This window comes from Schistocerca serialis, chromosome 2, assembly GCF_023864345.2.
Source record: "Schistocerca serialis cubense isolate TAMUIC-IGC-003099 chromosome 2, iqSchSeri2.2, whole genome shotgun sequence".
Classification (NCBI taxonomy): Eukaryota; Metazoa; Arthropoda; class Insecta; order Orthoptera; family Acrididae; genus Schistocerca; species Schistocerca serialis.
The window spans coordinates 664833858-664858218 of record NC_064639.1 but is presented as its reverse complement, the minus strand read 5'-3'; the positions used below and the strand labels follow the sequence as shown (position 1 = coordinate 664858218).

Sequence of the window (24361 nt, the reverse complement as noted above, 5' to 3'; positions counted from 1 at the left end):
GAAAACTAAATCACGATAAATCTGAAGGTAACATGCCATTTTTAGTGTAAGTTTTGTAATAAAGCTGTTGCTACACATCTTAACAAATGAAAAACTGCAACAGCTGTTGAATGGTCCTTTATTGTAACAACCAGTTTTGCGGCTTGTAGCTGCATCCTCAGGTATACATCTGAGTAGAAAGAATGTCGAGAAAGTAAAATAAACAATATTGCATTTACTGTAAGTTAAAAAAGGATATAGTAAATAACAGATAAAAGTATTCATAATCAATTCATATAAATTCCAGACTGGGATTATTTGGATCACCCAATATTCTCAATCAAATCTAAACAAAATGTCCATTGAAAGAACGACAGTCAGGTAATAAAATCAGAAGAATGATAAAGTCCAGTAGACAAGATAGCAAGGGATCCTACAATAAAAACTGAGAGAAATGATGGCTCTAAAGTTCAAAGTATGAAAATGTGGAATTAAAATGAAGATAAATACTAAGACAGAAATATAATTAGATAAACTGACCATTGGGAGAGCAACGTAACATAAACTGGGATGGCAGTAGCACACGGTGGTATGCAGGCAGAAAAACTGATCATAAAAAAAGCAAAATTGAATGGGAAACTTTAATACAAAAATAGAGCAAACAAAAATTGACAGTTACACAAAAGTATGCAATCTTACTGATACAGTTTTTAATAGCAGAGAAATAGAATTATTGGAAAAAGGTTAGGTTATAATATTCATAACCTGCTGCTACAACAACATATTAGTAGACTGAATTTACATACTGTGCCTCCCATAGATGGGGCTAAACTCACTACAGCCGAACACACTGAGGCTGTGAATAGTGTCAATAGACTTCAAGGGATTCCAGCCCACTCACGGGAACTGATAAACACAAATTTGGTTTTACTCGGTACTATAAATAAGAAATGGGATGAGCATCAAGCATTAATTATACATGTGGATAAAAGTACAACTTCCGTGATAATGCAATTGAGCCAGTTGTTGAAAAACTGCCTTTACTGAAAATCATATTGTCAAACATGAAACAGACCCTACTACCAAATATTTAGCCAATATAAGAAAGGACTTCAATGCTACTAAAAATTCCCATAGTAAATTTCAGAAAAAAAGACTCATTCCAATGAACCAAACACCCCTACATTAAGGGCCGCAATTAAGTTACATAAGGACATATGCCTGTCAGGCTAATGTTAATGCACGTGGTGGGGGAGGGGGGGGGGGGGGTGAGGAGGGATATGACATCATCAAGAAGCCCCATGCCACATACATTAATAAACATTACCAACATCATGCAAACTATAATGTTCAAAACAGAGAGCATGCGATTGAAAAACTTGTCAATTTATTCACTTCAACATGGACTCATATAACGTCATTGGGCGTAGAAAATGTGTAATCCAATTATTCTTTAGATCAAGTGAGAGACATCACTACTTACAATTTACAAACCCACAGTTAATAGCCCCACAGATAAGATCATTACTCAACAGTGTTCTGAAATGTAACTATTTTAAATGTGGTGAGGACATTTACATTCAAAATCAAGGACTGGTAATGAGATCACAATTGGCATACTGTCTGTCCAATATTTTATGGATACCTTTGAATTTTATGTAATGCAAATTTCCAGCCCATGCCAACAAACTTTTACAGTGGAGTAGGTACATGAACAATATTCTTGTTTTAAATGAAGGGACAAAGGATAATTGTTGTAATTTCATGGATGAGTTAAACAGTTTACACCATAAAATGCATTCCATTACACAACACATCTCTAAGCAATTCTAACCTGGAATTACATATATACAGAAAAGCAACTTCTACTGAGCTCATTATTCACACCTCTCATCATACCTCAACATACAAAATGGCTGCAATTAGATCATTGCTTTATATGATGTATTACATCCCCTTGCCCAGAGAAGCCTTAGAAAGAGAATACGGACTCGGTTCAATATACAGCCTACAGCAATGACTATAGCGATAATTTTGTGAACATGCTAACAAAGGTATTTAAAAAAAGTTGAAACGATCCACCTTTTGTGGCTCAGACGAAGTTATAGAACCATGGTGAATGTAGACTATAATATTCATGAGGAAGTTATACAGGGTGTCCCAGCTATCTTGTGCACCCAAAATATCTCTGGAACAATAACAGCTATTGGAAAACGACTTTCACCGGTATCAATGTAGGGCTGGGGCCCATGAATGTACATATTTGGAAACATTCTAAAACGAAAGCATATGTGTTTTTTAACACAAACTTATGTTTTTATTAAATGGACCTCCTATATTTTTTCTTCAGCAATCCATAGGATGACAAAGCACATACACAATGGCGTTGATTGCATCGCAATATTCCCATTACATCCCGAGATATTAAGACGCGAAGTTGACGCTTGAAACACCTGACATGCGCTGCTAGCGTGCGTCCTGAGGCTCAGGCGTGAACCCCATGCTGCCCGTAATCGCGATGTGATTGACATGCGTAATCACACTTCCATACTTATCAAGAGGTCCAAAACGAATAATACGGTCTGCTGCCATCCTGCATTAACGTCGTACATTCCAGCAGGTATTTATCCCATAGGCTACGGGTGATGCAGTTCTGTAACATATCTGTGTACCGCAACGTTAGGCACAAAGTTAACTTCACTTATCGTTAATCCGTTACTAAAAAGATAATGTCGTTCAACGTTAAAACTTAACTTTACTGTAGATCTAGCGCAAGTGACAGTTAATCATTCACTCATAATAGTAAAATTCATGTCGATGGTTTTAGTGAAACGAGCAAGTGGACTAAAAGTTTTACCGTTGTTTAGGTAAAAATGTTTTGATTTGGGAAGTTCAGGTAGGACGTAGAAGATGACTGTAAACATGCTTAACCAATTAGTTTTATTATCACATAATTATCAATGTTATGTTTATCTAATGCGTTAAATGACAAATTGTTGCAAACAAAAGTTTCTTAACATCACTGGGTAAAATGGCCCTTTGTAGAAACTTCCACTGTGATACCAGCACGACACACTAAACATAGCGTTCACATCTCATGCTCAAAGTGATGCCCATTGGATTGCATACATAGGGTCACTCTGCGGATGAAGGATGCCCTACTTCGTGCTACTGTTTCCTCTTTGATAGCTGTACAAGCATCAATCATGCGTTGCTTCATGTCCTCTGGTGTTGCTGGTTCATGTTGGTAAACAGCATCCTTCACTGCTCCCCAAAGAAAATAATCCAGCGGTGTAAGGTCCGGAGATCGCGCAGGCCACCTAACTGCGCCACCTCGTCCAATCCACCTACCAAGGAACTTACAGTTCAGAAGTCGTCGTGCTTGTAAGGCGTTATGTGCAGGGCATCCATCATGCTGATACCACATGACCATTCTCCGGTTCAGAGGTACGGTGTCCAAGAGAACAGGAAGATTGTGTCGTATAAATCTGGAGTATTGTCTGCCATTTTGGATGCCATTTATAAAGAAAGGCCCGATAATGGTATCTCCAATAATCCCACACCAAACATTAACTTTCCACGGATGTTGATGCTCTACCTGACGGAGCCATTTTGGATTGCCTGCGGACCAATAATGCATATTCCTCATATTGACAATTCCTTTGTTGGAGAATGATGCCTCGTCGGTAAAGAGAACATCTGCAAAAAAATTTGGATTAGCCAGAAGTTTTTGCTGAGCCCACCGACAAAATGTTACCCTATTGCAGAAGTCATTTTCATGAAGATCCTGGTGTCAATGAACATGGTAAGGATGTTTGGTCGTCTCACATCTCGTCTACATGAAACGGGAAGCTTAAATCCAAGACCTCGACATCGTCCTAGAACACGCACAGATGAACGTGCTGAAGTCGCTGTGAATCCTCAAATCAGCACACGTCAAATTGAACATGAAGTTGGTGTGTCGAGATCAAGTGGACAGCATATATTCTATCAAGACTTTTTCATGTTCCAGTTTTATTATATTTTGCCAGCTTTGTATTAATCAGTTATGTAAGAACATCACCCAACTTTGTCTGTCCCAATCTTCGTTATCGCTTGTGATATGCTTGTGTGGTGTTGTTTATTACCTAGACTGGGCACACTGGTCTACTTGGTATGCTCCATGACTCCTTACGCTGTATTCTGCCAGCTCTCACCTATGTTTGTTTCGGCTGCATGACTATCTTGGTTTTACATTATGGTAAGTTCTTTAACACCACCCTACTTCAGTTTTCAGTCTTTTTTGGTTAGTCTGTTTCTCTATATCTACCCCCCACCCCCCGCCCCAAACCAGTCTTTACTGACTAATAACACATTATTTCACATTAAATTGCTCACAATGGTAAGTTCATACAATTATATTCACTATCTTACTACCTTCATGTTAATTCCATATTTTCACACTTTGAATTTTAAACCCTATCACTTATCTCGGTTTTTCCTGTAGGACCTCTTGCTATTTTGGATCGTTGACTCTTCATTCTGTCGATTTTATTACCTGACTACTGTTCTTTCGACAGACATTTTATTTTGATTTGACTATAAGAACATTGACTCATCCATTTAGCTTCAGTTTGGATTTTATATGAAGTAACTGTAAGTACTTATATCCATTATATACCACATCCTTTTTCAACTCAGGGTGAATATAATATTGTTTATCATATTTTTCCCCATTTTTCTACTTAGATGTATACCTGAAAATGCCACTACAAGCTGTGAAACTGGTCATTACAATAAAGGAACAATAAAGGATCGCTTAATAGCTGTTGCAGTTCTTTGTTTGTTGTTGTCGTTGTTGTTGTTGTTGTGGTCTTCAGTCAAGAGACGGGTTTGATGCAGCTCTCCATGCTACTCTATCCTGTGCAAGCTGCTTCATCTCTCAGTAACAACTGCAACCTACATCCTTCTGAATCTGCTTAGTGTATTCATCTCTTGGTCTACCTCTATGATTTTTACCCTCCACCATTCGCTCCAATACCAGATTGGTGAGCCCTTGGTGCCTCAGAATGTTTCCTACCAACTTGTCCCTTCTCTTAGTCAGGCTGTGCCACAATTTCCTCTTCTCCCCAATTCTATTCAGTATCTCCTCATTAGTTATGTGATCTACCCAACTAATCTTCAACATTCTTCTGTAGCTCCACATTTCTATTTTCTTCTCGTCTAAACTATGTATCGTCCATGTTTCACTTCCACACATGGTTACACTCCATACAAATACCTTCAGAAAAGACTTCCTGACACTTAAATCTATACTCGATATGAACAAATTTCTCTTCTTTTGAAACTCTTTTCTTGCTATTACCAGTCCACATTTTATATCGTCTCTAATTCGGCCATTGGCAGTTTTTTTACTGCCCAAATAACAAAACCCATCCACTACTTAGTGTCGTATTTCCTAATCTAATTCGCTCAGCATCACTTGATTTAATTCGACTACATTCCATTTTTCTCGTGTTGCTTTTATTTATGTTCATCTTATATTCTCCTTTCAAGACACTGTCCATTCTGTTCAACTGCTCTTCCAGAACCTTTGCTGTCTCTGACAGAATTACAATGTCATTGGCAAACCTCAATGTTTTCATTTCTTCTCCATGGATTTTAATTCTTACTCCAAATTTTTGTTTTGTTTCCTTTACTGCTTGCTCAATATACATATTGAATAACCTTAGGAATAGACTATAACCCTGTCTCATGTGCTTTTTGGTTCTCCTGATAACATCGTCCTGAGTAGTCCCTGCCCGGAGATCCAAATGGGGGACTATTTTACCTCCAGAATATTTTACTCAAGAGGACGCCATCGTCATTTAACCATATAGTAAAGCTGCATGCCCTTGGGAAAATTTACGGCTGAAGTTTCCCCTTGCTTTCAGCTGTTCCCAGTACCAGCACAGCAAGGCCATTTTGGTTAGTGTTAGAAGGCCAGATCAGTCAATCATCCAGACTGTTGCCCCTGCAACTACTGAAAAGGCTGCTGCCCCTCTTCAGGAACCACGCGTTTGTCTGGCTTCTCAACAGATACTCCTCCATTGAAGTTGCGCCTACGGCACAGCTATCTGTATCGCTGAGGCACGCAAGCCTCCCCACCAAAGGTCCATGGTTCATGAGAGGGTAGGGGGCGGGAGAGGGGGGGGGGGCGACATTCTTCATTTATCAAGATATATTTCCATAGTTGTGGCTGCCCAGAGTAGAAAACATTTTGTTACAACACGCGTCAAGTGTATGCCAACACACACTTATTATAACTAGGTGGTGTCACTAGTACTTTTAACTGAAAATATGTATTTCAACTCAATCTGATGTTATTATCATACAACTCCCATGCCTAAATTACGGCATCTCATAAAAATATCATAGGATCCACCACTTATTATTAGTCAATAGGGGGATTTTCTACTAGATCCCACTAATACTTCCATACCGCCTGATGTTCTTTAATAGGGTCTGCAGTAGGAGCAGGAGCAGCATCTGCAGCAGCAGCAGCACCATGTTCTCAGAATAAACAGCTCTCTACTGAGTTGTTTATTCTGAGAACAGGGTGCTACTGCTGCTGCAGATCCGAAAAAGTGTTGGTCCCCATTAATTCTACAGAAAATCTCCTTCCAAACACATACTTCATTTTCTAATTAGAATGCTCTGATAGTCTATTATGCCCATAGACGAACACGCAAGTTTTGCAAAAGTGAAGTCTATATCTAATGTAAGTAATCCAGTTTTAGGTATATCCAAGTTGCAAATGTGTGTTTCTTTCAACTAAAGTGGCCTGCTGGCAGCTACCAATATAAAACAGACTACTAGCAATTTTCAAGAAGCACTTGATGCAGTGGCTCATGGGTGTAGCAGAACTGAGAAAAACACAAGACAGTGTACAATTATAGAATGATACGTGTTTCAGGTCACTATCAAACTAAGCTCAGCATATAATTCATTGCACATTTGTCATTGTTGTTGTCATCACTGAGAAGTGTTTTCACAGTGCTGAATCTTATTTCAGGAAAACCCACATGTCACGTATAAAAGCAGATGATATACTGAAGTCAATGCTTTCTGCTAATTGTCAAGCTGGGTTGGCAATTAGGGAATGCTGTCAGTGCTGGTCCAGTACTTTTGATTTATGTTGATTCCGCTGGCTCCCCACTGCACTCAAGAGTCTTCAAGAAGTGTGAAAATAATACTACACCATTCACCATACATATTTTATTAGCAAGAATATATTATGTCTTACAAAATAGTTTTCTGGTCATGTGCTACATTCAAATAGTTTTATCACACTGTCAGACCCTATATCTGGGCTGATCATCCTAAAGACTTCTTTTTGTGAGTTCCTGCACCCATTTGCAATACCTTGTGTGTTAATGTAATAATGCAAAGTTGGTACAGGAAAAGCACTTGTTTAATGAGTTACTGTAAAACAAGTACTTTTATTTCTGGACATACAGATTGGAACTACGTAGAACTCATGTGTAATTCTCTTACCATTTAGTTCAAAGTTCAACACTCCATGCATACATTTAAAATCACTCTACATTACAGTAGTGTAAATGCATTTCTTTGTGCAAGTTTTTAGTTGCCAATTGAAATGATTAACAGATACTTTGTAGATGTAAACTGGTTATTGTTCTGCAACAAAAAGCAGAAATGTTCACCGAGACCATGAAATTAATTTTCTACTCAAAAGTATTTCTCTACTGATGTGGGTTATGTTGTAGATATAATCAAGAGCTGATTAGCAGTTAAGTGTAGCTGTTTAAAGCAAAAAGTGTTTTGCCATAAAAAAAAGCCTCATACATTACACAAATTGTAGAAAACCTGGACCGAAGCACTAAAACTCAAGTTCAAATTTCTAACAATTATCAGTAGTACAGAAGTTGATTTCCATGGCTTATTCCATGTTTTACCTAGTACTACATAACTGAGACCCTAGCAAAATGTTCCACTTACCTGAAATACACAATTCTTACCTGGTGCAGGGATAATGCACAAAGGTAGCAGCAAAAATGAGGACATTAATGTTTTAGGGGCAAAGCACTGATATGGCAGACAGAGCAACACATAACTTAAGTTTCGCAAAGTATTACCTATTAATTCTGATGTCATACCATCTGTGTGAGGCTTCTGATCAACAAACCCAGAATCTGGTGTTTTGCAAGGAGATGATTCTCTTGACATTTCATCTTCCTTCTGAAAATAAATTAAATATCTCCTTTTTAAACAATTGAATATCCAGAATGGAACAACAACAATTGGCAAAGGACAGAATTCAACATATCACAAAGAGGTGTTGAGTGGCAGTGTGTATTTTGACAATAACTGAATAATACCTAGCTGTTTTTTTTGTAATGTGCCTCTCTGTCAATCAATGCCACCTCTTTGTGGCGAGTACCAATTTATACTTTTCAGCTGTTGATATTTCTTTTTTGAGAAATAATGTAACTCTATCACAACTACAAATTAACTTCTAAATACTATGATACATTAGTTTCCAATATATACACATTTTCAGTGAACAACTGGACTTGCAGAAAAAAATCTGTGTCTTTGATTTGAAAAGGTCAAAGCTTACAACTTTGTTCTGAATTATAAATCAAGTAAAAGTTTTTTTGTAGTATTATGAATTAGTTTAAACGTGTTTTTATTTTGTGAATTTACATTACTATAGAGCAACATTCAGAAGCTCCCCCCCCCCCTCTCTCACACACACACACACACACACACACACACACACACACACACACACACACACTTGTTGGTCAAAAAAGTAAAGATTTCGATGCTATTGGCACCTTTGGTATATTACTCATTATCGTAAGGCTGAATCTATGCACACATTCAGGTAAGTTAAAAAAATTGAAAATCAAATTTAACAAGTAACATTTTATCAAGACTTTGTTTACTAAAATTACAATTTGAAAAATTTAAACTATTTTCTATGATCTTGACACTTTACACACACAGAAGAAAAATCCTGTCCTATTTATTTCAAAACTGCTTGTTCAAAAGTGGCTGAGCAACCACTAATTTTATTACTTTCAACTTCATTACTAACACTTCCAAATGAACTTCAACACAGTCTAAAAGCTACAGTGTACAAAGTTTGATGGGCAAATGTGAGGAGAAAATCATATTTTCTTTTAAAAATTCTTATTCCTCGATGAAATTATGCTCTTGAAACACACAGCAATATTCAGATACAACTTGAAGCATATCCTGTTTCCAGTGTGTGTATTTTGACAATGTTTTACTATATATCTCCATGCATTTGACACCTCTCTCAGATGGATCATTTACAATCTTCTATTTAATAACCAGTGTTGATGAAAATCTTCATTTTTGTGCCACTGCAAAGTATCTGTCTTAGGTACTTGACACTCAAATTACTGATAATTTGCTAGATTTCTACTCTATTCTCTTAATATTTCTGTCTGATGGTCCTGCCTTGTGACTCAAAGTGCTGACAATTTTCATTTCTTAATCAGAGGACTAATTATGACCAGAGATGGCCACGGTGACACAACTAAAAACAGATGCCAGAAATGATTTTTCAGAGTCTATAAATTGACACTGACAGCCCAATATATGTAAAGTTTTGAGAGAACACACTTGCATAAATCATTTGGCTTCAGCAGGGGCACAGAAGCATGTGAAATGGAAAATACACAGAGAAAAATTACATTCTCTTCTTATGGGCATAAGATAAATATGTCATGAAGAAAATATTTTTAAGAAACAAACTGCTATCGTCATTCATCTCGCATCATGGATTGTCCCTGGGACAAGGACAGATACTCTGCAAGATGCTGCTTCAAAAATAAAAATTGATTTTAAATCTAATCCCTGTAGTCTCAATTTATCTCGAACAAAATCAAGGATCCAAGATTTATTTATATGTTCCAAATGTTCTTTAATCTTTTAGTGTCGAGTTCTAACTAGGGATTCATTGACATCAATTCCAGACCAAGTGCTTAGAATTGTGTAAAGCTGGGGATAGAAGAACCTATGTCTCTACATCTCATCTTTTCCTCAAAAATGGTTGTACTGATTGCCTGCAAGGCAAGTAAAAGAACTCTTTAACACACACACACACACACACACACACACACACACACACACACACACACACACACACACAAAAAACAACAACCCACCAACCAACTGTAAATGGCCCTTATATGCTGTTGGCGTGGGAAAAACCACTGCTTTAAGCCAGGATCAAAAGTTCCATTCAGTGAAAGATTACATTACTGTGTAAAATTTACATCACAAATAAATGTTGTTGCTGTTGCTGATGCTGCTGCAGCCGTCGTCGTCGTCTGAAGTCTGCTAAGATGCAGCAACTCTCCATGTTAGTCTCTCCGGGGCATGGCTCTTCATTTCTGAGTAACTATTGCAACTTACATGCATTTAAACCTATTTAATTGTATTCAAGCCTTGATCCCCCCCCCCCCCCTCACACACACTTACCACACACCCCCCCCCCCCCCCCTCCCACACACACACCCATTACTGAACTGATGATGATTCCTTGATACTTCAGTATGTGTACTATCAACCAATCTATTGTTTAGTCAAGTTTTGCCATAAGGTTAATTTTTCCTTAGTTCAAATCAGTATCTTCTCATCAGTTACTCGATCTACCAATCCAATTTTCAGCATTCATCTGCACCACTATATTTCAAAAGCTTCTAGTCTCTTATAGCCTTAATTATTTATCTTTCACATTTCACTCCTGTACAAGGCTGCAAGCCAGATAAGTACCTTCACAAAAGTATTACTAACACTTATATGTATGTTAGATGTTAACATTCCTCTTTTCAGAAACGTTTTTTTTTTTTTATATTGCCAGATTGCATTTTATATCCTCACTATGTTGGACATCATCAGTTATTTTGCTGCTCAAATAGCAGAACTCATCTACTACTTTTAGTTTTTGTTTCCTAATCTAATTCCCCTCTGCACATCTGACTTAATTTGTCTACATTTCATTATCCTTGTTTTACTTTTGCTGATATTCATCTTATAATTTCAATTCAACATACTATCCATTCCATTCAAGAGCTCTCTTAAGTCTTCTTCCATTTCTTATTACAATGTCATTGGCAAACCTCAAAGTTTGTATTTCTTCTCCCTGAGCTTTAATTTCCTTTACTGCTTGCTAAATGTACAGACTGAATAACATTAGGGGACGCTAGAACGCTGACTCACTTCCCTTTCAACAACTTCCTCCCTTTCATGCATTTAATTCTTGTAACTGTACTCTGGTTTCCGTACATAACCTTTTGTTTCCTATATTAGCAACCTTTACAATTTAATCAAATGTGGTCCAGTCTAAATTCTCAAAAGTTTTCTCTAAATCTAAAAATGCAACAAATGTACATTTGCCTTTCTTCAGTTTTTCTTCTAAGGTAAGTTAAAGGTTCAGTATTGTCTGGTGTGATCCTACATTTCTCCACAACACTAACCGATGTTCCACAACATTAACTTATATCAGTTTCTTCATTCGTCTGTACGTAATTCAGAACAGTACCTTGCAACCATGACTTATTACGTGGATGTTTCAGCAGCATTCACGCCTGTGAACACTTGCCGTCTATCACATTCTTCTTGATGACAGAGTATTCTGCCTTTTTCAATATCTTCCACATCAGGTCAAACAGTTTTGTCATTTTCCTTGCATAACTCTCCAATATATTCCTTCCATCTTTCAGCTTCCCCATCTTTTCTTAGTACTGGCTATCCATCTGAACTCTTGATATTTATATAGCTGCTTCTCTTTTCTCCAAAGATCTTTCTAATTTTCCTATAGGTGTGACCTATCTTTCCCATAGTTATGCACATTCTTATAGCCTTGCATTTATCCTCTAGCAATTCCTGCTTAGCCATTCTGCATCTTCTGTTAATCTCATTTCTTTGACATATATATAGCTTTTGCCTGCTTCATGTGCTGTATTTTTTATTTTCTCCTTTCGTCAGCTGCAGTCAATATCTTCTGGACTGTGCAAGGATTCCTACTGGGCCTTATAATTTTACCTATTTGATCCTCAGCTGCCTTCACTATTTTATCACTCAAAGCTACTCATTCATCTTCTATCAAACAATGGAAACTCTGGGTTGGAATATTACCAATATTATGAAAAGAATGGAGTGTCTACCACCATAAAGATGACATGCTGAGCTGCAGACAGTCACAATGAAAAGACTTTTATACATTTAGTGCCCCTCCCCTCTCTCCCCTCCCCCCTCCATGCACACTACTGCCATCTCCAGCAGTGCGAAACAGAATGCAACTGTCATGTTAAGCGGCAATCTGGAGTGGGGCAGGGGAAAGGGAGGGATAGGAGGATACAGGTGATGGGGAGAGAAGAGTGCTGTCTGGCAGAGTGTGCAGAGACTAAATTGAGGTGAGAGAACACTCGTCAGGTGCAGCATCAGGAGACCAAGTGATGGGGAGGTGGGTGGGAGGGGGGCAAGGGGGGTGTAAAAGGGGGAGGGAGGGGAAAGACAGGTGTGTGCATTGGTAGAGGGTGGCACACAACAAGGGTGGGGGACGTGAATAGGGAGGAGGTGATAGGAAAGAGGTGGCGGAAACGATTGGGTGGAAGTTACGGGCAGAAAGTTACCATAGGTTGAGGCCAGTATAATTTTGGGAAAGGAGAATGTGTTGCTAGAATAATCTACACCTGTGCAGTTCAGAAAAGCTGTTGGCATAAGGAAGGATCCAGATGGCCAAAGTCGTGAAGCAGCCACTGAAATCAAGCATGTTATGTACAGCTGTATGTTGTGCCAAAGGGTGGTCTACTTTGCTCTTGGCCACAGTTTGGCAGTGGGTGTTCATCATTGTGGACTGCTGGTTGGTGGTCATACCAATATAAAAAGCTGTGCAATGATTGCAGCAGAGATGTTATATGGCTGCTTTCACAGGTGGCCCTGCCTCTGACGGAGTAGGACAAGTCTGTGATAGGACTGAAATAGGAAGTGCTGGGTGCATGAATTGGGCACGTCTTGCATCCCCTGTGGTTGGGATTGGGAGGAGCATAGGGATGGCCAAGGATGTTGTGGAGGTTGTGTGGGTGACTGAACACCACTTTAGGAGGGGTAGGAAGGAGCCTGTGTATGATGTCCCTCATTTCAGGGCATGATGATAGGTAATCAAAGGCTGACAAACGATGTGATTCAGATGTTCGAGTCCAGGGTTGATGTTTGATGATGAAGGGGACACTGCTTTGTAGTTGGTTCTTGGGGTTGGAGGTAGGCTTGGTGGTTTGAGAGGAAATGGCATGAGAGATCTTGTAGCGGACTACATCTGTGGTATAGTGCCTGACTGTGAAAGCATGTTGGGCAATGGAGTTCCTGTTGCTGCAGATACACTATCCCCAGGTGGTCAGGCTGTATGGGATCGATTTTTTGGAGTGGACGGAGTGGCAGCTGTCAAAGTGCAGGTAATTTTGGTGGTTTTAATGTGGGCAGATGGAACCATCAGAGAGGAAAAGGTCAATGTCCAGGAAGGTGACACACTGGTTTGAGGAGGACCAGTGGAACAGTTATGAATCACAGAAACTCCACCAGTTATCTCACTTGTTGATCTACAATCCCTGCCAAAGTGATCCCATCCCAGAAATCCAACATAGCCTCCAATCTCTGCTTAAAGCCTTAGGTCCTTCCCAGAACCTCTCCCTTGAATCTAGTTCCCTTCTAACCCCTATGACACCCACCTTCTACATCCTACCCACAATCCACAAACCCACTGCGGCTGGTTATTGTGCCTCCACTGAATGTATTTTGGCCCTCAGTGATCAAAATCTCCAAACTGTTACTAAAAATCTAGCCTCCCACAACAAAGACACCAACACTTCCATCAATGACTCTCCACCATCCCCACTCCTTTACCTCCTGAATCCCTACTCGCCACTGGCGACACTATTTCTCTATACACCTAGTGTCTTGCCACTATTAAATAATATCATTCCCAACTTCCTTCAAACTCCAAACCACTACCTCATTCCTCATACACCTTATTGAATTTATACTAACACACAACTTTTATCCTCTGAAAGGAAAGTATACAAACAAATCCATGGCACAGACATGGGCATCCGCATGGCACCCTCCTGTGCCAAACTATTTATGGGCCATGTGGAGGAAACATTCCTAGCCTGCCAAAGCTCCAAACCCATGGTCTACTTCAGTTTCACTGACAATATCTTCATGATCTGGACTCAGGGCTAAAACACCCTATCCTCATTCCTTCACAACTTCAACACCTTCTCTCCTATCTACTTCACTTGGTCCTTCTAAGCCCAGTGTGCCATCTTCCTGAACATTTACCACCTCCTCTCAGATACCTCGAGTCGTACATCAGTCAATGTTACACCCTTCAACCACCAACAGTAGCTGCTTTTGAACAGCTGCTACCCCCTCCACACCAAAAAATCCCTCCCATACAGACTGGCCACCTGGGGATAGCACAATGGCAGCAGCAAGAACTCCCTTTCTCAGTATGCAAAGGTTCTGACCAAGGTGTTCATAGACTGGCACTATCTTCCAGACCTAGTCCTCAAACAGATCTCACGTGACATTTCCCCACAAACCACCAAACCTTCCAACACCCCAAAGAACCAGCTACAAAGGAGAGCCCCCTCTCCTGTACGGGAATAACCGAACCACATCTTTCAGGGCTAGAAATCTGTTGTTATGCTATGAAATGAGGGAAATCCTACACAAAATTCTAGTCCATATCAGTGCCACTCCCAATCCCAACCCCCTACCACAGGAATCATATCCCTGTTGAATATCCAAGTGCAAAATCTGCCCAATCCACTCATCCAGCATTTTCTATTCCAGTTCTACTACAAACTTGTCTAACCCATCAGAGTCCAGGCCACTTGTGAAAGTAGCCATGTCATATACCAGCTCTGCTGCAATCATTGTACATCTACATCTATATGGATACACTGCAAATCACACTTAAGCTCATGGCAGAGGGTCCATCGAACCACCCTCACAATAATTCTCTTTTATTCAAATCTCGAACAGTGCACAGAAAAAACAAACACCTCTATCTTTGCGTGTGCGCCCTGACCTCCCTTATCTTATTATGATGATTATTTCTCCTTATGTAGGTTGGTGTTAACAAAATACTTCCTCATTTGGAGAAGAGTGGTGATTGAAATTTCATGAGAAGATTCTGCTGCAATGAAAAATGCCTTTGTTATAATGATGTCCACCCAAAATCCAGTATCGTGTCAGTGACACTCTCGCCTCTATTTCGCAATAATACAAAATGTGCTGCTCTTTTTGAACTTTCTCGATGTAGTCTGTTAATCCTATCTGGTAAGGATCCCAGACCGCACAGCAGTGCTGCAAAACAGGATGGACAAGTGTAGCACAGTCAGTCTTTCTACTACATCTGTTACATTTTCTAAGTGTTCTGCCAATAAAATGCAGTCTTTGGTTTGTCTTCACCACAACATTTTCTGTTTGTTCCTTCCAATGTAAGTTGTCTGTAATTGTAATTCCTAGGTACTTAGTTGAATTTACAGCCTTTAGATTTGACCGATTTATCGTGTAACTGAAGTTTAAAGGATTCATTTTAGCACTCATGTGGATGACCTCACACTTTTCATTATTTAGGGTCAATTTCCAATTTTCGCTCCTTACAGATATCTTTTCTAAATCGTTTCACAATTTGTTTTGATCTTCTGACGACTTTACTACACGATAAATGCCAGCATCATCTGCAAACAACTTAAGACAGGTGCTCAGATTGTCTCCTAAATTGTTTCTATCAATAAGGAACAGCGTAAGGTCTATAACTCTACCGGTGGGGAACACCAGAAATCACTTCTGTTTTACATGATAACTTTCCACCAATTACTACAAACTGTGATCCCAACTGTGATCTCTCTGACAGTAAATCACGAATCCAATCACATAACTGAGATGATTTTCCATAATACGCAATTTCACAACAAGCCACTTGTGTGGTACAGTGTCAAAAGCCTTCTGCAAATCTAGAAATATGAAATCAATTTGAAATCCCTTGTCAATAGCACTCAACACTTCGTGTGTGTAAAGAGCTAGTTGTGTTTCACAAGAACGGTGTTTTTTCAATCTGTGTTGACTGTTTATCAGTAGACCGTCCTCTTCGAGGTAATTCATAATGTTTGAAAAGAATATATGTTCCAAAATCCTGCCGCACGTCGACAATAATGATATGGGCCTGTAATTTAGTGGATTACTCCTACTACCTTTCTTGAATATTGGTGACACCTGCGCAACTTTCAATCTTTGGGTATCGATCTTTCATTGAACAAGCGGTTGTGTATTGCATCAGCATACTCTGAAAGGAACGTAACTGGTATACAGCCTGGACTGGAAGACTTGTGATTTAAGTTGCTTCACTACTCTGAGGATTCCTACTTCTAAGTTACGCATGTTGGCAGCTGTGTTCGATTCGAATTCTGGAATATTTACTTCGACTTCTTTGGTTAAGGAATTTTGGAGGGCTGTGTTTAGTAACTCTGCTTTGGTAGCACTGTCATCGATAGTATTTCCATTACTATCGTTCAGAGAAGGCATTGATTGTGTCTTGCCACTAGCATACTTTACATATTACTAGAATCTCTTTGGATTTTTTGGCAGGTTTTGAGACAAAGTTTTGCTGTCGAAACTTTTAGCGTTCATTTAAATTTGGCATGCTTTTTTCATTGTTCCTTCAACAGTGTTCTGACCTGTTGTGTGTCCCAAGGGGAATCAGCTCCATCATTTGTTAATTTATTTGCTATAAATCTTTCAATTACTGTCAATCCAGTTTCTTTGAATTCATGCCAAATCTGGTCTATGCTTACATTGTTAATTTGGAAGGAATGGAGACTGTCTCTCAGGAAGGTGTCTGATTTTTTAACAGCTTTTTTGAATAGGCCTAGATATATTTTTCGTTTATTTTTGGAGGCTTTGGAGGTTACAATATTCAATCTCATTACGACAACCCTGTGTTCACTAATCACTGTATCTATTTTGATTCCTGTTACTAACTCAAGATTACTTGTTGCTAAGAGTTGAAGTGCGTTTTCACAACCTTTTATTATTCGCGTAGGCTCATGAACTAACTGCTCGGAATAATTTTCAGAGAATGCATTTAGAACAATTTCAGATAATGTTTTATGCGTAACTCTTGATTTAAACATGTATTTTTGCCAACACATCAAGGGTACATTAAAGCTATAATTGTATGAGTCAGGTATGTGTTTGAAACTAAACTCAAGTTTTCTTTGAACCTTTCAACAATTTTATAACCTGAATAGGGAGGTTGAACAAGAATGACCTCTGCCCATACTAGCTCACAGGAACTACTACAGTTTCGCTATGAGATAAACTACTACTTACAGCAATAAACACACCACCACCAACCGTGTTTAGCCTATACTTTTGTAACACCATTAGATAATTCGCAAAAATTTTGGTCGAACTTACCTCCAGCTTTAGCCAGCTTTCAGTGCCTGTAACAACTTTAGCATCTAAGCTTTCTATTACTTCTTGGAGCTCTGGTACTTTCTCAGTTATGACAATTTACAACTGATGTACCAATGGTTCCTGTACCTATATTCCTCCTGTGTTCGACCTGCACCCTTTGAGATTGAAGCCCTTTTTGTGTTTCCATGAGAGCCTTTAACCTAAAAAACTGTCCAATCCACATCATACAGCCCCTGCTACCTGTGTAGCTGCCTCCTGAGTATAGTGGTCCCCTGACCTATTGAATGAAACCTGAAACCCAACCACCCTATGGCGCAAGCCTACATGGCCGCAGAACTGTCTGAGCCTCTGTTTTGTACCCTCCACTTGGCTCTGTACCAGAGGTCCACAATAGGTCCTGTAGACTATGCTGCAAATGGTTAGCTCTGCTTTTATCTTGCAAGCAAGGCTTGGAGCCTTTAACACTTCTGTTAGCCTCTCAAAACCAGAGGTAATCTCTTACGATCCAAAGCAACATACATCATTGGTACCAATGTGAGCCACCACCTGCAGTAGGCTGTGCCCTGTGCTTTTCATGGCATCTGGAAGGACCCGTTCCATGTCTGGAATGATTCCACACGACATGCACACAGAGTGCAGATTGCTTTCTTTCCTTCCTCAGCAGCCAAGTGGGCCCATAACATGCCTAACACTGGAGCTCGCAACTACCAATAATCCCATGTCGTGATTGCCTGGATCTTGAAATCTGAGAGGTTTTGACTGAAACACGACAAGCGTCTGCAGTTCGCTGAGTGACAATGTCAGCCACAGGCAGCACCTGGAACCTGTTTGTCAGACTAACTGCAGAGGCCTTACATGTGGCCCCCTGGGAAGTCTTTCACCATCTGCCATGCTCCGAGGCGACCTCACACATGACCACGGGTGAGAGGTCAACCTCAGTATGAGCAGTAATGGGCTGGCCACTGGTGCGGACAACTGGCGGACTCGTGTGCTGGAAAATCTGCTGGATTCCCATGGATGGACCACAATTTCCCTGTATCAACCACAGCAGCTTCAGGCTGTGTAACCACAGCCATCACAGCCTGCAGCTGAGAGCGAAGTACCACCAAATTGGCGTGCACCCACACACAGTAATCACAGTCCCAGCAATCACAGCTTTTATATTGGTATGACTACCAACAGTCTGTTTACCAGGATAATGGTCACTGCCAAATTGTGGCCAAGAGCATGGTAGATCACCCTGCAGCATAACATACAGCTGAACATAATACGTTTGCTTTCAATGGCTGCTGCACAACCAGGGCCATCTGGATCCTTCCCTACACTAACACCTTTTCTGAACTGCACAGGTGCAAGTAATTCTTCCAACACATTCTCTGCTCCCAAAATTATCCTGGCCTCAACCTATGATAACTTACTGTCCCCATACATTTGACCCAATAGTTCATACCCCCTCCAGCCTATCATCTCCTCCCTATACATGTTCCCCCACCCTCATTGTGTACTGCCCTCTGAAAGCTCACACTCCTGTCTTTCCCCTTCCCTGATCCTCTCCATTTACACCCCCAACCCCCTACCCCTCAGCCTCCTGACGCTGCGCCTGCCAGTGTTCTCTGCCTCGGTCTAGTCCCTGCACACTCCACCGGACAGTGCTCTTCTCCCGCCCTGCCTGTATCCTGCTATCTCTCCCCCTCCCCTGTCCCACTCCAGGTTGCTGCTCAACATGACAGTTGTATTCATCTTCTCTTGTATTCCTTTACCAAGAATCAGTCAATCGTTGCCTAATGCTTGCTCTGAAACTCTCACAATCTCTGTTTCAACTTATTCAGGACCCACTTTCCGATTTATTACCTTTTGCAATCTCTTCAGTTTTAATCTGCATTTCGTAAACTATAAATTAGGGGGGAATGTGGGTTGACTGAGATGTCCACACAATTGCTATAAACACTGTGTCTACATGGCACGGTGGTTAACGCAACTGCCTAGCAAGCAGGAGATCCTCTGTTCGAATCCTGGTCCCACACATATCTTTCCTCCTCAACACTGATTCTGCGAAAATTGTCAGTGCAGCTGACATCAACTGTCCCATCCCATTCCTCCCCTTCCTCCCCCCCCCCCTCTATCTTCAATTTTCATAATAAATAAATTATTGTCAGAGTCCACATCTGCCTGTGGAAATCTTTTTCAAAATCTTTGGTTCACTATAACTTGATAAATCTCTAGGTTTCTTCCATATAGGGTGTCTCAAATCTGTTGGGTCAAACTGAAACAGGTGATAGTGGGTCCACAACCGATCATATTGACATAGGGAGCCAGTGGTTGGAAGTGCATATTTATCTGTTACAGACATACACAGTGTACTCTGCATAACAACAGTGTTAGCTCATAGCAACTGTTCAAAGTGACAATCGCCACTCTCGATACATGTATGACAACAGTGTATAAAGTTCTGCTGCACCCTCTCTCAAGGATCCCTGGTGTCTGTTGTACCAGGAGACGGGCAGCTTCGACCCTAGCAAGCAGGCATTCATCTGATTCTATGGAGGTTTCATAAACCAATGTCTTGACGTTACGCAGGGAAAAGTTTAGAGGTGTAAGATCTGGCAGTTTCACTGGCCACGGGACAGGACCTCCTCAACCAATCCAACAACGTTGGTGTGTGTTGTTTGGGTGCTTGCCACATTTACATCAAAGTGGGCTGGTGCATGATCGTGTTGAAACCACATCCTTTTGCAGACAACCAGAGGTACAGTGTCCAAGAACTATGGCAGCACATATTGCAGTAACACCACCAGTCAAATGGCAAGACAGCAAGTAACGAACTATTAGATGATCATAGATAATGCCTGCCATTACACTGACAGAGAATCATTGCTGGTGGCCATTGATGTGGATGGCATGGGAATTGTCCTCACTCAAAGCACGGCTGTCGCAGCTGTTGAAAACACTATCACGGGTGAATGAGATCTCACCTGTGAACAATACAAACTGCACCAAGTCCAGCACTACAGAACTGCAGTGGATAATCCACTGGCAGAAGTGAATGCAGGGCTCAAAACTCCAGTGGTCCCTGCGCTTGCACATGGTCTTTATAACAGGGGTGTAAAACATGTTCCACCAGTCATTTCCACACTGCATCCTTTGAAGTGGGCGTTTCATGGGCAAGTTACTAGGTGGTCAGTCACATGATTCAACACTATCTCCTCAAAGTCTGGTGTTCTGACATGTCTTTGGTCGGAACCTTGGCCAGGTGTAAGGTGTGAACTACCCTATTTCTTGTTGCTGGTATCCCCAGGAATAATTTTTTTCCAATGAGGACGAAGTCTGTTGGAAAGTGTTCTGCTTAAACGTATGTCTGCCAGCTCTCATGGTGAATAATGTTCCATCTTTGATTAGACTTCACGTACTTCACACAGTAACACACCTTAACATGGCGGCATCACAAGCTGTCTGATACAATGGACAGCTGAAACCAGGGATCGTGGTGTGTGTGCTGCAAGATTAATGTGCTGATGCGATGCCTGCGGTGATTACACCATGCACGTGCTATGAGCTAAATCGTGTACAATATGCCTGCTTGGTGGTCAGGTGTGCACACTGTTTCATCACCCTCTGCCTGTTCCAGTGTACAACAGAACCGCTGGATCTTTGTGAGAGTACAGAAGAATTACATGCACTGTTTGCAATACATGCATCGAGACTGGCAGTTGTCACCATGAACAATTACTATGAACTATGTTGTTTTTATGCAGTGTATACTGTGTAAGTCCATAACACAATAAATATGGATTTCTGACCACTGGTCGCTATCGCAATATACACTGAGATGACTAAAGCCATGGGACGCTATCAATATATACAGATGGCAGCAGTATTGCGTACACAAGGTATAAAAGGGCAGAGCATTGGTGGAGCTGTCATTTGTACACAGGTGATTCATTTGAAAAGGTTTGCAACATGATTACTGGCACACAATGGAAATTAACATATTTTGAACATGGAATGGTAGTTGGAGCTAGACGCAGGGCACATCCCATTTCAGAAATTGTTATGGAACTCAATATTCTGAAATCCACATGTGAAGAGTGTCAAGAATACAAAATTTCATGAATTATCTCCCACAACAGACAATGCAGCGGCTATTGGCGTTCATTTAACGACTACAGCGTTTGTGTAGAGTTGTCAGTGCTAACAGACATGCAACACAGCACGAAACAACCCCAGAACCCAATGTGGGATGTACAATGAACACACCCATTATGACAATGTGGCAAACTTTGGCATTAATTGCCTGTGGCAGCAGACAACCGACGCGAGTGCCTTTGCTAACAGCACAACATCACCTGTAGTGCCTCTCCTGGGCTCGTGACACCCTGTTTGAGCCCTAGATGACTGAAAAACCATGACCTGTCAGATGTGTCCCAATTTCATTTGGTAAGAGCTGATGGTAGGGTTTGCGTGTGGTGCAGAACCCATGAAGCCAAGGAGCCAAGCTGTCAACAACGCACTGTGCAAGATGATGATGGTTCCACAATGGTGCATTTAAATGGAATGGACTGGGTCCTCTGGTCCATCTAAATTGATCACTGACAGGAAATGGTTGTGTTTGGCAACTTTGGGACCATTTGCAGCCATTTTCTCAAACAACGATGAAATTTTTATGGATGACAACATGCCATGTTCACAGAGCGACAATTGTTTGCTATTGGTTTGGAGAACATTCTGGACAATTCGAACAAATGATTTGGCCGCCCAGCTTGCTCGACATCCCATCAAACATTTATAGAACATAACTGAGAGGTCAGTTTATGCACAAATCCAGCACCGGCAAAACTGTCACAATTGTGGACAGCTACAGAGGCAGCATGGCTCAATATTTTTGCAGTGGACCTCCAATGACTTGTTGAGTTCAAGCCACGTCGAGTTGCTGATCTATACCTGGCAAAAGGAGGTGTTCTGACACGATATTAGGAGATACGTCATGAATTTTCACTTCAGTGTTGTGGGTTGTTGTATCTCTAACACCTGTTTCAATTTGACAGAAAAGGTTTGAGACACCTTTTACATATAAAAGTTCTTACATGTTTTTTTAAACCAAGTGCTATTGATAATTAAATAATTATTTTTGCAAAATTCTACCAGGCAGTTTCCTCCTCTACTCCTTTCTCGCCCTTTAACTACCTGAATAATTTCTTTTATCTCACCATACATTCTTTCAATCTCTTCATTCATCTGCATAATGAATAGGCATGTAAACTTGTACCACAGACATGGCTGTTTGCTTCAAGTCTGTCTTGGCTACGATAATGTTTTCACTATCCTGTTCTTAATAGATTAGGCGCATTCCGATTTTTGTAGTCATTATTGCACGTATTCCTGTGTTACCTCTATTTGATCTTATATTTATAACCCCTTCCTTCCTGCCACCACACTTCACTTATTCCCTCTACTCTTCCATATAACTTCATTTTATCTTCTTTGATTTTTGAACTCTGTTACCTTTGTACTAAATCAAGGGATCCAACATTGATGCTCTGACCTGTAGAGTGCCACTTGTTTTTCCTGATGACAACATCCTCCTAAATTTTCCTGGTGACAACATCCTCCTAAATAGGACCTGCTCAGAGATCAGAATGGAGGACTGTTTTACTTCTGGAATATCTTACCCAAGAGGATACACCATTATCAACTGCCCAAATAGCAGAGGTGCATGCTCTTTAGAAAAGCAAAGGCTGCACGAATATCTTACCCAAGAGGATACACCATTATCAACTGCCCAAATAGCAGAGGTGCATGCTCTTTAGAAAAGCAAAGGCTGCAGTCTCTCCTTGCTTTCAGCTGTTCACAGTAACAGCACAACTAGGCCATGTTGGCCAATGTTTTAAGGACACGTCAGCCAGTCATCCAGATTGTTGCAGACTGAAAAGGTTGCAGCCCCTTTCGGGAACTATAAGTTGGTCTGGCCTCTCCATAGCTACCCTTCCATTATGGTTGAATCTGTGGTGCAGCTACCTGTATCGCTGAGGCACACAAGCCACCCCACCTCACCAAGAGCCATGGTTTCTTGGGGGACTTGGAACATAGACTCTCAGAATTTTAGGAGTACAGCTGTTAATATCGCAACATACATTAAAATTCTACAATATACAGCTTTAATACTATAGCACTGAAAATTCACAATTTCATTCATATAGTCACATTTAACTTTACAATTATTTTCATGAAAATTGACAAACAAATATTACATTCACTAAAGACATATTATATAGTATTTCATACCTGTATGTAGCGATGCCACAGAACACAGCCATATACGCAAAGTATAGAAGTTAGCAGCTGCAGTAGAAGCCACAAGACAATATTGAATGCCTGTGTGCGTTCAAACAGCTCTTTGCCATTCTTTATGCACAAAATGGCCTCAGTTACCATTATAGCACCATATACCCAACACTGTGTTCCCACACGTTTGCACAATGGATTTGTAACGTAACTATAATACTGTCTGCAAAACAAACAAACAAACAAACAAAAATTCAGTAAAGATGCAAAGAGTGGAATACCTCACTAACTTGCACATCTGCAAGCAATAAATTGTGCAATAGATTTGCACAAATAATTTCTTGACATCCAACACAGGACAGATACACACACACACCCCATATGGTCAAAAGTATCTGGTTAACCCTTAAATAATGTGAAATTAACCACTAGAGCTCACGAGACGTGGACAAGTCAGTATAAAAGAAGGTGAAGTCAAAACTATTGTTAGTAGAAGCAAGTAACAGCACAATGGACTGGTCAGGGGAGCTGAGCGACTTTGAACATGGACCAGTCATTGGATGTCACCTGCGTAACAAAGCCACCTAATGCCTTC

At 40.5% G+C, this 24361-nt stretch overlaps 1 protein-coding gene across 9 annotated transcripts in view; it reads right to left on the bottom strand.

The window, feature by feature from the left end:
- LOC126457751 (phosphatidylserine synthase) overlaps positions 1-24361 on the bottom strand; it is a 148531-nt gene that overhangs the window by 34478 nt on the left and 89692 nt on the right. For 6 of the 9 annotated variants that reach the window (XR_007585520.1, XR_007585521.1, XR_007585522.1 and 3 more), the window contains exons 6-7: positions 23767-23989; positions 8097-8199 (exon numbers count right to left, since the gene is read on the bottom strand). Coding sequence is in view for 6 of the 9 variants with exons in the window: in XM_050094304.1 (XP_049950261.1) it covers positions 8097-8199; positions 23767-23989 (326 nt within the window). In the remaining 3 variants the exon portion in view is untranslated. Of the gene's footprint in view, positions 1-2946; positions 3679-8096; positions 8200-23766; positions 23990-24361 lie in introns of those variants that run through there. The other 3 variants (XM_050094305.1, XM_050094308.1, XM_050094303.1) reach the window with 2 other exon arrangements.